The 14,523-nt window shown below is 40.7% G+C and overlaps 1 protein-coding gene across 7 annotated transcripts in view; it reads right to left on the bottom strand.

The window, feature by feature from the left end:
- Positions 1-14,523, bottom strand: part of PARD3B (par-3 family cell polarity regulator beta) — a 604,960-nt gene that overhangs the window by 276,507 nt on the left and 313,930 nt on the right. For all 7 annotated transcript variants that reach the window (XM_075934324.1, XM_075934322.1, XM_075934323.1 and 4 more), the window contains 2 exons: positions 10,459-10,629; positions 4,699-4,828 (listed from right to left, as the gene is read on the bottom strand). In XM_075934324.1, the coding sequence (XP_075790439.1) occupies positions 4,699-4,828; positions 10,459-10,629 (301 nt within the window). The remainder of the gene's footprint in view (positions 1-4,698; positions 4,829-10,458; positions 10,630-14,523) is intronic.

The raw sequence follows: 14,523 nt of genomic DNA, 5'->3' as shown, positions 1-14,523 counted from the left end.
TGACTGATTGTCTGTTCCTGAAGATGGAGGGGAAGAGACAGGGATTGCTGGTGTGCTGGTTAATTCTGTTGTTCTTCCCTAAGCTCCCAAACATTAGAGTTTCTGGAGCAAGCTAGGTGTCCTTCACCTTCAGGTCAGACAGATAAAACACACGTGCAGACTGTTTGCTGGGTTCAACCCTCTTTTCTTTGTTTCTTGAGATTAAACAATACTTTGTTTGGAAAGGCTGTTCTATGTCACTGCATTAACATACTGATCACAACTACCAAAGTGAAGTCTTTCATGTAGCCAGATCCAACTGGATCTCTTGAATGATCTATGGTTGGCACACAGGAGTGCTATACCCTGGCTACTAAGAGTGGTCGCATTCACAGGGTTCCAACTGAAGATAGCTGAAGGCAAGAGGACTTGAACTTGAAGGTTCAGAGATTTGATATGGATGAATGGTACAGCTGTCCTGAACCATGCCACCTAACTCAGAACTTCAGTCACTATATTGATTTGTGATTTATCAAAAACCACAATTCTTCCCTCTCTCCCAAAGTCTCTATCTATGACCATGAACAGTTACTCTTTGCCATTATTCCTTCCTTTTCTCTGTCCTTTCCCTGCCACTTTCTCCTTTTGTGATCACTAGTTTCTGGCCAACCTCTTTTCCTCTCACACCATTCTGAATGTTTCCATAAATCCCATCCTTACTCTCCTCATTCTGTGCTACCTTCATTCCTGTTCTCACAATACTGAGCATCTCCGGAGAAAAACTAGTGACTAGACTAACTTCTTCCTCTGTGTCTTTTCACTCCCTCATTTTTTCAAGCTGCCCTTTTTCCTTTCTAGAGAGCATTACTCTTATTATGACAAAGTGACCTATACCACAAGCTCATCTATAATTCCAAATCTCTCCCTATAGGGCCTCATGCTGTAAGTTACCATATGCCCTTTGCAATGTAGTGACTGCCCTTTAATTCTCATTAAATTTACTCTACTAGAATTCAGTGGGAATGGTTGATATTTAGTACATTTGAGGTTAGTGTGGCAGATGCAGCGCTGCTAGGTAAGAATCTAGGAATACCAATATAGGATTCAGAAAATTATTATACATGTGAACTGGTCAATGAGGTTAAACTACAGTATATTGGGCTATTAAGCTTTCCTTTATGAATATAGTCATCTCATTTAATAGAGGCAGTTAGAAATCAAGCAGGAAGGCAACATCGTGGCTTCCAGAGAAAATCATGAGAGCATATGCTTGAAAGACAATGGAGACAGCTGTTAGCTTTGACGATCCTATAGCCTGTATCCCATGAAGATGTATGGTTTGTTTTGCTAGGCTGTGTGCCTAGCGACAAAAAAAGCACCAAACTATTAGAAAGCCCTCTTAGGAGAGAAGGAAGGTCAGCTGACAAGGACTGTCCCAGGTGGATGGGGTGGCTTAAAACGAGGCTCTGCACAGAGAATCTGAAGAAGCAGGGCCCATAAGTGCTGGAACTAGGGATGCTGAAGGTGATGTCATATCGCAGGCTAGAAATAATTTCCATAATATGCAGAGTTTATAGTTTGATTCAACAGCTCTTAGCTTCCCCTCTATATAGATTTTTTCAGCACCACTGGCTGGGCCTGCCAGAGTAACTTCAGAGAGATGGTAAGCTCTTGGCAGGCAGACCAGCATTCAGATGGGCTTATTATTTTAAAACAGGTTCTCTTAAATGTTTTCATTCTAAATAAATAATCCTTTGCTTTAAGATGGCTGAATGGTCACTGGTTACCACTGTCATGGCACCTGCAGGTACTGAAGAGAAATCAGATCTGCTAAAATAATTGTGGTTAAATTACAGGGAGTTGTGGCCCAAGTGCTGATCTGAGAATAGGAGAATTGCAGGATTCCAATCCCAGAGGGAAGATCTGGTTTGAGGCCAGGCATGTGAGAGAACTGTGCTCTAAGGGTATGTCCAGACTACATGGCTCTGTCCACAGAGCCATGTAGATGAGTTTACTAGACATAGGAAAATGAAGCATCGATTTAAATAATTGCCGCTTCCTTTACATCAAAATGGCCGCCGCCGTGCTGTGCCGATCAGCTGTTTGGCAGCACAGCGGGGGAGTCTGGACGCACCGCGGTGGACACGGGAAGCCTTTGTTGACCGCTCCGGTAAACCTCATTTCATGAGGCATAACGGAGCAGTCGACAAAGGTTTCCCGTGTCGACCGCGGCGCATCCAAACTGCCACCAAACAGCTGATCGGCACAGGGCGGTGGCCATTTTTATGTAAATGAAGCGACGATTATTTAGCCGTTTCGTTTTCCTATGTCTAGTAAACTCATCTACATGGCTCTGTCGACGGAGCCATGTAGCCTAGACATACTCTAAGAGACCTACGGTGGAACGGTGCAGGTAAGTCCAGTAACTGTGACAGTTGGGCTGTAGGCTTTATGTCATTTGGAGCAGGGAAAGTTTCTGGTATTGTTTTTCTAGCATGCAAAATTTTAAAAGTAAAATAGTAAGGGCAATTTTCTGTATCAATCTTTTCATGCACAAATGACACACTTCTAAATGTAGACACTTGTACATCCATGAAGATTCAACAAGCCAAGCCTTATAGGGTAGATATTTCATTTTTACAATAGTTCTTAACCAGAGATATGACAGCAATTCTCCTGCAAGCCCTGATCATTTTTTGGATGCAAAGGAGACTTTGATGAGGCAGATTCCAGTAATCTTTCAGCACCAGAAATGTAAAATTGCTGGCACTGAAGTACTGCTTCTCGAAGAGGTTGTTCTAAAAATGCTATTTCTGTACAACAGCTTGGCAAGAAAGAAAAGTAGGGACCTGTGGGTGGCAAGTATTATTCATGCAAAAATAGACTGAACATTGGCATTTCATCATTGGATTAAAAACCCTCCTTAACTGAAATATCCACAGGCAGGACAAAATTTAATGTTTTGGCTATAACAACTGTTTTCCAGACATTACATTTGGTCTTGCTCATGTATAATAAAAAAGATCCTTTAAAAAAGTATTAATAAGCCAAGAGTCAATCTATTTTTGTTGAATTTCTAGGACAGTCTTACGTGTAGAGCAGTGGTTGGTATTGGAAATAACTTATTTGAAAACATTAACTGAGCTGTGACAATTGGTAACATAATTCAACTTCTGCCACTAATTTTTTGCATTAAGCACAGTATTGAATTGACCTCTCTGCTGTCTTTTATTACTCTTTACATTCTAGTAGCATCCAGAGCTTCAGCTCAGGACTGGAATCCCAATGGACAAGGCACTATGCCAACATATAGCAAGAGACAAATCCCTGTATCCAATATAAGATTGCAATCTTGCAACTTGTTTAGTGCAGGAAGACACATGAGCACATTCAAGTTCACTGGGGCCTTGTGGGGGTGTAGGATTTCAGATGTGCAGATATCATTGTATGATTGGAGCCTATTATTGAAGAAACTGTAAAAAGCCTAACAAATGATGTGGAGATGGAGAAAAGAGCTACATTGATAGAATGCGCATGTAAGGAGGTTAAATTAAACAAATATTTCAACTATAAAATACATGTTACATGTATGTGCACTGTACCATTTTAGGGCCATAAACGCTGTTCACATCTACCTAAGGATTTCAGCTCTGCTATTTAGAACCGTCTTCTAGGTATCATGTGTCTTGTTTCCTTTTCTCCCGTCTAGCATTTTATTTGATCTCACTAAATAAGTCTCTCTAAAATCTAAGTCACAATGCAAAGATAGTTCACTATTTTCTCAGTAATATTTAAATATTGTGCTCCTTAGCCCGTTGACTGACACCACCCATAATCTTCCAATGCCTTGGTTTATCTCTTTCTTCCTTCATCCCATGTCTGTGGTGTCTTCTCAAGAGCTAAACATCCATTCTCCTCTCACACTGTGATGAGCTGTCTCCTTTCTTTAGCCTCTCAAAAATGTAAAACAAAGGAGGAGGAAAACAAAAAGACAAATGCTAGTAATCTCTGCTGCTAGGATCCCTCAGAGAATATACCACTCCCAAAACAGGCCTTATTCTGATTCTTACTGAGTTACTTAAGGATGTGTTTAATTAGGAACATGAGTAATCCCACTGAATGGATGAGAACACCTAATGAGACTTCTCAATGCTGAAAAAGTTAGACATATGCTTAAATACCTTATTGAGACAGGGCCATACATAGCAGCCAATTAAAAGTTTCAAAGTTTAGAATGTGTAATATAAATAGGATATTCTAATTGTGTTTTATTGTAAGGGTCTGTACCTAATCTTACACATACTTTAAGTCTTAATAAATTAAAATAGCAAACCTTATGACTACTATGTTATAGTAGAACTTCCTTTTGGATTATAAAATAGGACACAAACTAGACAATTTGCATTGTAAAATAATCACTCTACCGATTAAGGATGTATAGAAAATAAGTATTTTGACAATATATATTTTGCAATTATCATTTGTTTTTATCCAAATTTATGTGTTGGGCAGTGAGCTAGAAACTGCTACTTAAACTGGAAGATGTGCCAGGAATTTAATTCACAACTTCTGAGTCAGCTCTCCCACCCGCTGCAGATCTTTGAGCCTCAAAGCGACATAGCCTGCACTTACTCTAATTAACTGTTTTTCTAGATGATGTGGATTTCTGAAGACAAAAAGAGCACTTTTTTGGCATGAACAAAGATGCACAGTACATACCTTTCAGTCTTTCCTGAGGACTATAAGTTATAAATTGCTGTAGGACAGAATCATTGCACCTGGAGACAGCGGTAAAGGCCTGACTGCCCTCAAGTGCCGGTTTTTGAAAAAGCCCGTGATCTGAGCGCTCCTGAGAAGAAACAGAACCGTACATTTTAATGTAAAAAAAAAAAATCTAACACAGCCATGGAACAACAATTACTAAATCACACTGAGGTTTGTGCATTATGTGTCAGGTATTTATTATGCATTATTAACTCTCCAGTGAGAAACATCAAAGATGTCTTCAGACCACTGCTGACCATGAAACAAAAGATTATCCTTATATTAGAAATGACCATTAAGGATGATAAACAGAGAAAAGGACTTCTTTTTTCTGACCCACAACTGGCTTCACGTGATTCCTCCATCTGCAAAGGCAGCCTGTGGCATTGTCAACATACGAGCACAGACAAATACCACTGGTACTTCTTTGCCAACTAGTGCGTATGCTCTGATGATCACACACTAAAGCAGCCTTGTAAGTCCTAAACCCACGTCTCCTAGTTGGCAGCTGAACAAATTCTTGCCACACCTCTACTCTGTTTTTCTGTTGAGATATTTCCTACCCTCATCTCCATATTGTAACTCCTAATTTATTCTCCTGACAGTTGCTGTTAAAATGCACAATTTATCAAACTGGGACAAGCTCAAAAAGGCACTTCTGTAGCTGTAGTAGGAAGAAAAATGACAAATATAGACAGTAAAATCTTTGGCTAATTATTACATGGTAGAATGATATTCTCAACATTGTAGTTTCTTTGAAAAGCCAACACATAACCACAAAGGGGCCTTCACTTGGTCTTCATTTTACAAAGCTGCCTTCACCTGGGCCAGTGGATTTCATATTGCAGGTATAGCACTTAAAAGTTAGAATATGTATGTTACAATATTTCAGTATTACTTTAACTTTTTATAAGTAGAGGATGGAATGCCAATACTACAAGGAACTGTACTGAAGAAGTCAAAGGGTGGTAGCAGAAGAATACTTCCAGAATACACGACTGTTAGTCAGCTTTTACAAGCTCTGGGTTTGCCTGAATCTGATTATTGTATTAATAAAATTTCCAGTTTTAAACAATACACTTAGTCTTGAGTATGTAACACAGGCACCAACACTTACGCATCCATTTTTGGGTACTATCACTTGTGCACATATGAATGAAGTGTTTTGGAACTTTTATTTAATAGGTGTACAGCTGATAATACTGAAAAATACATGCAACAGAGTACCTCAAAGCAGCAGAGGTGGGTTAAAATATCTTTGAAACTTGCTTTATAAGACTATAGGTTGAACTTTTCTAGTCTGGCATTCTCTGGTTAGTTAGCTTGATGTCCGCTTATCTTGGGTGTGACCAAGTTTCCCACGGTCCCATTAAGTTTGTTTACAGCTACCAGTCCTGGCTCTTAGTGTTCTGTGCTGCTATTTAGCTCTAATTTACCCCTACATGTCTTCTAATAATCCAGTAAGCAGTGGAAGCTTTGGTAATGAAGCTAGACAATACTGGCCTCCTGGGATTTGGCAAATTCTCTGGTTTGGCACCAGTCAGGTCCAAAGGGAGCCAGACTAGAGAGATTCAGCCTGTGGTGATTTTCCAGAGAAAGACAGGTTGACCATAAGGCCATCTTACCTGAGAACACTTCAGCACTGAGAGCCTACATCACTGAGCGACAACACAGACACAACTACAGACCTATTCTCATAGGGTATGTCTACACTACAGCGCTAATTCGAACTAACGCATCCAGACTAAAAAACTAGTTCGAATTAGCATTTTGCTAATTCGAACTAGCATGTCCACACAGAGTGGACCCTGAACCGGGGTTAAGGCTGGCCGGAAGCAGTGCCGGCAGGGCATCAGATGAGGACTTAGAGCGTGGAGCTGCTGCCTCAGGCTAACCGAGGGCTGTGCTTAAAGGGACCCAACCCCACCCCCACCCCCACCCCGCTTGCAAACCAGTCCTAGCTTGGATTGCCCGGAGTGCCCACACTGGGCACATCACAGCACTCGGCCATCAGACCGGCTGCACTTGCCGCAGGCTGCCATCTGGGGAGAGGGGGCAATTGGGGGGCTGCAGGAGACCTTCCACCCCCAGAAGCCCGCAGAGCCAGCCCAGTGCTCCCCATCGGGGGCTCGTACCCCATTCCTCCCTCACCTCCTTCCACTTACCCCTCCCTAGCCCCCCTTCCTGATGTACAAAATAAAGGACAATTGTGTTCAAAAATAGAATCTCTCAATATAGATACACTCTCTTTATTGAACAAAACTGGGGGAGACTGGGAAAAGGAGGTGGGAGAGGGGAAGAGAGAGGGTGGGAGAGGGGAGGGCAACTAAAATGATCAGGGGTTTGGAACAGGTCCCATATGAAGAGAGGCTAAAGAGACTGGGACTTTTCAGCTTAGAAAAGAGGAGATGGAGGGGGGATATGACAGAGGTCTAGAAAAGCACGAGTGGGGTGGAGAGGGTGTATACAGAAAAGTTCTCCATTAGTTCCCATAATAGAAGGACTAGAGGACACAAAGGAAAGGAATGGGTAGCAGGCTTCAAACTAGTAATAGAAAGTTCTTCTTCACAAAGCAAATAGTCAACCTGTGGAACTCCTGGCTGCAGGAGGCTGTGAAGGCTACAACTAGAACAGAGTTTAAAGAGAAGTGAGATCAATTCATGGAGGTTGGGTCCATGGAGTGCTATTAGCCAGGGGGTAGGAGTGGTGTCCCTGCCCAAAGTTTGTGGAAGGCTGGAGAGGGATGGCACGAGACAAATGGCTTGGTCACTGTCTTTGGTCCACCCCCTCCAGGGTCCCTAGGGTTGGCCGCTGTCATCAGACAGGCTACTGGGCTAGATGGACCATTGGTCTGACCCAGTATGGCCATTCTAAGCTCAGGGTCGGGGGTCTCACCTTGATTTTCATGCAAACCTGCTCCTGGGTGGCCAGGCTGGCAGCTCTCCTGCCCTAGACAGCCGCTTTCCTGTGCCTAGTGCGGAGGTCGTGGACAAGGTCCACGATGTCTGCACTGGACCAGGCGGGTGCCCGCCTCTTGCGGTCCTGGGCAAGCTCCCGGGAGCCGCCAGCCTGGTCCCGGGAAGAGGGGGAGGGCTGGGGGGCATCGGGTGGCTGGCTCGAGCCTTGCCAGGTGCAGGGTCTGCCAGCTGGGTGCTGGCAGGCTTGCACCTGGCACGGGCATCGTAGCCAGCCCATGCCCCTTTAAGGGGTCCGGGACTGGGAGGGGGGCAATAGAGTTTCGCTGGTGTTGGCCAGAGTGACCACCAGGGAAAGCTGGGGAGGGCTAGCCTCCCACTAGTTCGAATTAAGGGGCTACACACCCCTTAATTCGAACTAGTAAGTTCGAACTAGGCTTAGTCCTCGTAAAATGAGGTTTACCTAGTTCGAACTAAGCGCTCCGCTGGTTCAAATTAAGTTCGAACTAGCGGAGCGCTAGTGTAGCGCCTATCAAAGTTAATTCGAACTAACATCCGTTAGTTCGAATTAACTTTGTAGTGTAGACATACCCTCAAGCTCCTTTTCTTTCAAGTAGCCACTGGCCAAATAACATGTTAACTGTTTTCTCCTCCTCCTTATAGTGCTCTATACCCCAGCAGTTGAATAGTATATTCAGAGTCTTTTTATTAACCTTTGTTAACAACTATATGTGCCTCTGGTGTACCAGAATTCTTTAAGGTACATTGGGGAGATTAACCACTTATTCCTTATGCCAAGAGTTCCATATCTATTACCTTTTGCAAGTATATTGCTGGATAAATCAAGCCCTGCACGGATACAAACTACTCTTACTAAATTAAAGACTGGGATCTACTGGGACAGGCAGTCTTAAATTAACAACTACCACTAAAAAAAAAAAAAAATCTGCTTTTCCAGCTTTTTGATAAATGACACAATCAATATCCCAACAACTGATCAGTAACCAGCCTAATTAGAGTATTCAGCTTGTAAAACAGAGCTGTCATGGAAGGCCTCCATTAGTGTCCTGGCCAATAAAACAAATAATGGATTTTTAAACATACTCTGCATGTACCAAGCTGGGACACAGCAGGCAGGAAACAGTTTTGGGGAAGGAAAAGAATGGGTCATGGCCCATTTTGCTATAGTCTCCAGCCTCAAATGGAATTACAATTGAACCAAGAGCACATCCTATAAAATTAATTTCTGTTTAAAATGAATTTGATTCAATCAAGAGCTCATTATGTATTCTTCACAGGCATGTGTCAAAATTGTTTACGTGTTTCATACATCTGGTAATGTATAAAATATATACTTTGACTATGAAAAGAAGCTTCTTGTATTTTTATTACATCAATAATTCAGTTGTAGTATTTTTGCCCAAGTTGACTTTTTTTAAAAACAGAAGAAGCTAACAATGATAAGCTATCTTTCTAGTCTTCTCAGTAAGTGGGTTATCATTCATACCTATCAGAACACCCAATAAATATAAATGCACAATACTAGTTTTACATAAGAAACAGACCATGAAAGATAACTCAAGTTGAAGCAACTTACTTTCTTAAATTAACAATCACTTCCCTACAATATGATTTTACCCTGACTGAAGTGGCATCTACATTGACTGTCTTAGCGTGGTAATAAGACTATAAAGGGTCTATGTCTCCTACAGGAAAAGATGTGAAAATATTGGCCAATGATCTCAGAAAGTGCCCCAGGTAAAGCACACACCTGCTTTCCTTGTTTTCCTCTCTTCTATGTCACACTGCATCTATATGAGACAACCTTTGTGAAAAGCAACTTCCCAGTGCAGTTACAGTAAAAAAAGGTTTTTTCTAATGTCACTCAAGGTGGGTGGTAAAGCAAGTTTCAATATAATCAGTGAAGTGGAATCAAGCACCTAGAGTTAACTATTCACTTCCTAAGAGAAGACAAATTCCCTTTCCCTGAGCAATCATTCTCGCTTTATATGTAAAAAATGCAAAATTTACACCTCTGCTCCCACAGGATTATTAAAAAACAAAACAAAAAGCCTCACCCAGAGCCCTATACCATGATTATGATTACACACACACACACACACACACACACACACACACACACACACACACACACACACACGTTATTTCACAGTAAAAGTTAAAATCTGCATGACTGGTAGATAAGCATCTTCAGTAGCCAAGTGCAGACAGCACATTTCTTTACAAGGATAGCAAAGTCACGCAGACAGCTCACTTGCCTCATTCCCTACAGCTGAGACCAAAAAAACCAGAAGAATTCAAAACTAGTAATTTTTTTTCAAGTGGCCTTCTTTATGCAAGTATGAGTTCACTCTTTTGGATCAGTGCAGGGATGTAAATATTTATGGAACCAGAATTCTAATTTAAACGCCATATGTTTGGTGAAATTGTAACCCTACTGAAAATAAGGAAGGCAGGGCTTGAAACTATGTAATCTACTCGCCCGTGGCGAGTAGATTACAACTCGGAAGAGCCGGGTTCGGGCGATCTGTGCATGTGCAGATCACTGGACAGCACAGCTGGTGAGAGGGCTCACCATGGCTCAGCGAACCCTGAAGGAAGGATTTCTAATTGACTTCAATGAGTCCAGGATTTCACCCACTATCTTTCTCACACAGAAACAGGAGATATTTTCCAAATGGTGGGCGGAGAATTGCCCTAATAACTGTTATGAACTGTGCATACAATTCTTTCTTGTCACAAGAAAAAGTCTAATTCGTGAACAAGTTTTATGCATCACCTGCATTTGTCTATCCAGTCTCCTGAGAACGACCAACTGAATCATCCCGCGAATGTTCCCTTCCATAGACATGGACCGCCTCAGTGTCTCCATGGCTTCATGGTTGGATTTCCCCAGAAGAGACTCTCCATTCACAGCAATCAGCTGGTCATTTATTCGTAGGCGGCCATCCTACAAAACAACCAAAACTTTGAAGTAATATTATGTCTGGGCAGGAGAGAGTCATGTGTTTCTTTCTTAGAAGCTACCTACACTTCAGTTGCAAATATTACCAAGTCTATGTAAAAGAAAGCAAGCTGGCCAATTCACAATACTGGGAAGCACAGTTCAAGATAGGTTTGCCAGATGGTTACAACAAAAATACCAGACACACTTGACATTACACCACAATCTACATTACATCTTATTTAGAAAATACCAGACATTTATATTTTCTCAATTTGTTTCCTGAACAGAAAGCTCAAATACTGGACTGTCCAGTTCAAAACCAGACACCTGGCAACCCTAGTTCAAGAGGCATCTCTTCTTGTGCACGTTACTTTTTTTTAGGAGTCCTACAGCAGAGAAAATGGAAATATGGACTCTGGATTAGAGTATACATACCACATCAGTTTAGTATGTATTGTGCAACCAAGAATGAACATTACAACATCTTTTTAAATTCTAAAAGCTCTTCATGTACTTTAACAGCTAAACCTGCTGCCATTAACAGAACTGAGGTTGTGCCAACTAGAGTAATTTTTTGTTTTTGACAAAATCCAGTCACTTTCATTGCTGGAATAATAAACATATGGGCGCTTATTTTCTGCCTTTCATAGGCCTACTGTTGCTTTTATTCATATCTGTGATTTTTTTAAAAATTTTTGTATATACCTGCTAAAAAGTAAATAAAAGGACAGAGGAATTCTTCCAGAAGTGAAGGCTTTTCTTAGAGTTCACTTAATTCACAGTTATCAAGTGTGTATCACAACTCTGAAAGAAGGAAGAGAAAGGGGCTGAGATTGAAGGAATCTAGGATGAATGGGAAGGGGAGAGGATTGGAAAGAACAGGCAGACAAGCAAGTGGGATCAAAAAGCATTAGCTTGCTTAACATTTATTTAATTCAATCATGTACTCATGTGTTGTTCAGAATGTACTCCTCAGAACTGTTTATACACCTCATGGCGGTGTGATCCAAAATATAGATACACTTTTCCATTTTTATTTTTCTATCACTCTGATGTTCAATTAACTCTTGTAGCATTGCTGCCAAGTTTAACTAAATGATTTGTGTGAGTGACAGCAGACATGACAAACCCAGTTTTCTCAAGTATTATTTTTGCTGGAATTGGGAATCAATCACTGTTACCAGAGCAGTGTATGACTAGAAAGCAGTGCCATAGTACAAAAAGGAACAACAAAGTCCAGAAAAGGAAAACAAACAGGGATGGAAAATGAGTGCAGCAATGAGGGAGTGTAATGGACAGAAGAAAATCAGGAGGATTATGACCTTCTGACAAAAGGACCAGGAAAGGAGCACAGAAAGCAGTAGTGCCATTTGGGAGGAATATAGTGGAAAATACTCAATTGTCTGTGTTTTATGGTAGCATGCATTTAACATACAGCCAAGGGAATATACTACCCTCCCTCCCACTCCATAAAAATGGTGCTTTCAGATACGTGAAAGTGACGGGTAGAAAAGAGTTAACACTTTGGAACAGGGCATTTTATTACTAGGACTTCAGTTATAATTCCTTTGTGCCCTAATAAAATTCACTGAAACGAATGATTCTATTGCTTTCAATGGAAGCATGAGGAAAGAGGCTTTCTTTTTTGTAAAGATCAAACGATTTTGATTTTTTAAAAACAGACTCATGTTCTTCTCATACAATCCTTTCACTGTTCTGTGGCTGTTTCTGTGAATAAGCACGCTTGCTTAAAAATCTATCAAAACTGGATGGACAAATATATACAATTATACAGTAGACATTTTTAAATGTTACCCTACAGATGAGACTAGAACAGTAAATTATTTAATTAATCGTGGCAGTCATAGAAATTCCTGTACTTTCTTGTTTTTGCTTTGCAAGCCTTTCATGTGAGATTTAGTATTTCTATAAATGTTGGCTGTCTTTTTACAAAGTCAGTTCTTAAAACTTCGTTTGACCTCTTTAAATGAGGTAGACTTAAATTCAAAACTCGTGAGTTATCTGACGGACTAAACAAAAGCAAAGTAGTTGTACTACATGCTCTACAATCGAGTCCATTTACAATTATTGAACCAACCCACCAACAACAATAAACAGTTGGAAGGCAGCTGAATGCTGTATTTGCAGGAGATCAGGAGAACGTTTATTTAGCACAGAGACTTTCTGTGATTTTGAAGAGTGGGGAAAACATTTGAACAACCCTCAAACTCAGATTTGCATGTGACTGGTGTTAGTATCCTGTACTACAAGATAATCCACTTGGCTCAAGACAGGCTACATGTTTGTACTGTCGTACAGTATTTGTACTTTTTCTTTTATCTCTAAAAGGTTTCTTTCTTTTTGATTAGGAAAACAACTTTTAGAATCTGCACAAATTTGTATTTTTCCACTCTATCTTTGAGCCTGAAAGTGGGTCATAGTTATTAAGAATGAAATTAAGATCTCCTTGCAGTGTCTGAGTAAATGTGATTTGCGTGGGAATCAAAGCAAAAGGTAAATTTATGCCAACCTCTATTTGCAGGCAGGCCACAGGACATCTAGCATTTTGACTGTAATAGTGGCCATAGTTTGCTCCCTCAAAATCACATTCTGGCTACTCCCTGACCACCTCTGACCTCATTCCCTCTGAGTGAACAGCTTCCTGGCATTCAGAGCGGGCACTCTGCTTCCTGTCCAACCCCACACAATTAACCCCTAATATTTACATTACTAAAGGCTCCAAGAGGCTTGCACTCCCATTGTGGTAGGTGTGGTGCAAACATACAGGAAGAAACAATCTCTGCCCTGAAAAGCTTATAGTAGTAGTTCTACTGTATTTCAGTTACAGAGGAGGGCGTGTGTAGGAAAAGTGGGATTCGAAACCAAGCGCGCTTCCAGCATGTTACAAGACATGGGAAACTGAAAACACTACAATTAAAGAATGAGAGGATTCAGCTAAATCCATTCATAACAATGGACACTTTAACATCACACCCGCAGGTGAAAGGTGCTCTAGAACTGCAAATGTCGTGCATATTGGTAATACCTCATTTACAGCTATCCAAGTTGAAGAGCACATCCTTTGCAAAAATCAGGGACAGACGTTGATGTGGGTCTTTAAGTATGACAGTGCTTTTATCCTGTACAGTTCTTTAAATTCATTAGGATTATTTAATTTTTCCATGTCACTAATTTTTTTGTTTGTTTGTTTGTACACCAACTGCAGGAGGAGTTAAATCATTCCATGCTTATTGGTAGCTGTAGGTACACTGGATGAGTTGACATTCTCTCAAATCTATAAAATACACTCCAATTTCTTTATAAAAGCTAGCATAAAAATCTCAATTTTCCCCTATATTTTTCACAATTCCTTTACTGGATTTCTTCACAGTCTTCTAAAACAAACGAGTTAAATCACTGTGCTAAAATTTCAGAAGTCATTGAAAAACATTGGTCTGTCTTCAGACCTTCTGTCCAGACTGATAAGAGATAATACTACCCAGCCAACATTGTTTACATTTTGTACATAGCCTAATATATTCTTTTCATTCTGGAAAAGACACATTGGTGAAAGTAGTCTTTCAAACTCTGACATGTTAAAGACATTTGGACAGCATAAAAAGGCACATTCCATGAATAAATATCCAATTTGTAGCACTACATCTATTGCAGTGCTGAGACACATTCGTTGGTCTCTTGCTGCTGTGTGTGATCTGTAAAAGGGTAAGAAATAATTTGATGACTCCAAGCTGATCTGCAAATCCTGTACTCATGCTCTTTTGAAGACAAATTGCAATTGTGTGGGAGGAGGTTGTTTTTCAAAACTGTAATATCTAACAATATAACAAAAAACAGAGTTATTTTTACATTCCAGCCACAAAAGTGAGATACTGTGAG

The sequence above is a fragment of the Pelodiscus sinensis genome, chromosome 7 (assembly GCF_049634645.1).
Source record: "Pelodiscus sinensis isolate JC-2024 chromosome 7, ASM4963464v1, whole genome shotgun sequence".
NCBI lineage: Eukaryota > Metazoa > Chordata > Testudines > Trionychidae > Pelodiscus > Pelodiscus sinensis.
This window is presented reverse-complemented; position numbering and strand designations above follow the sequence as displayed.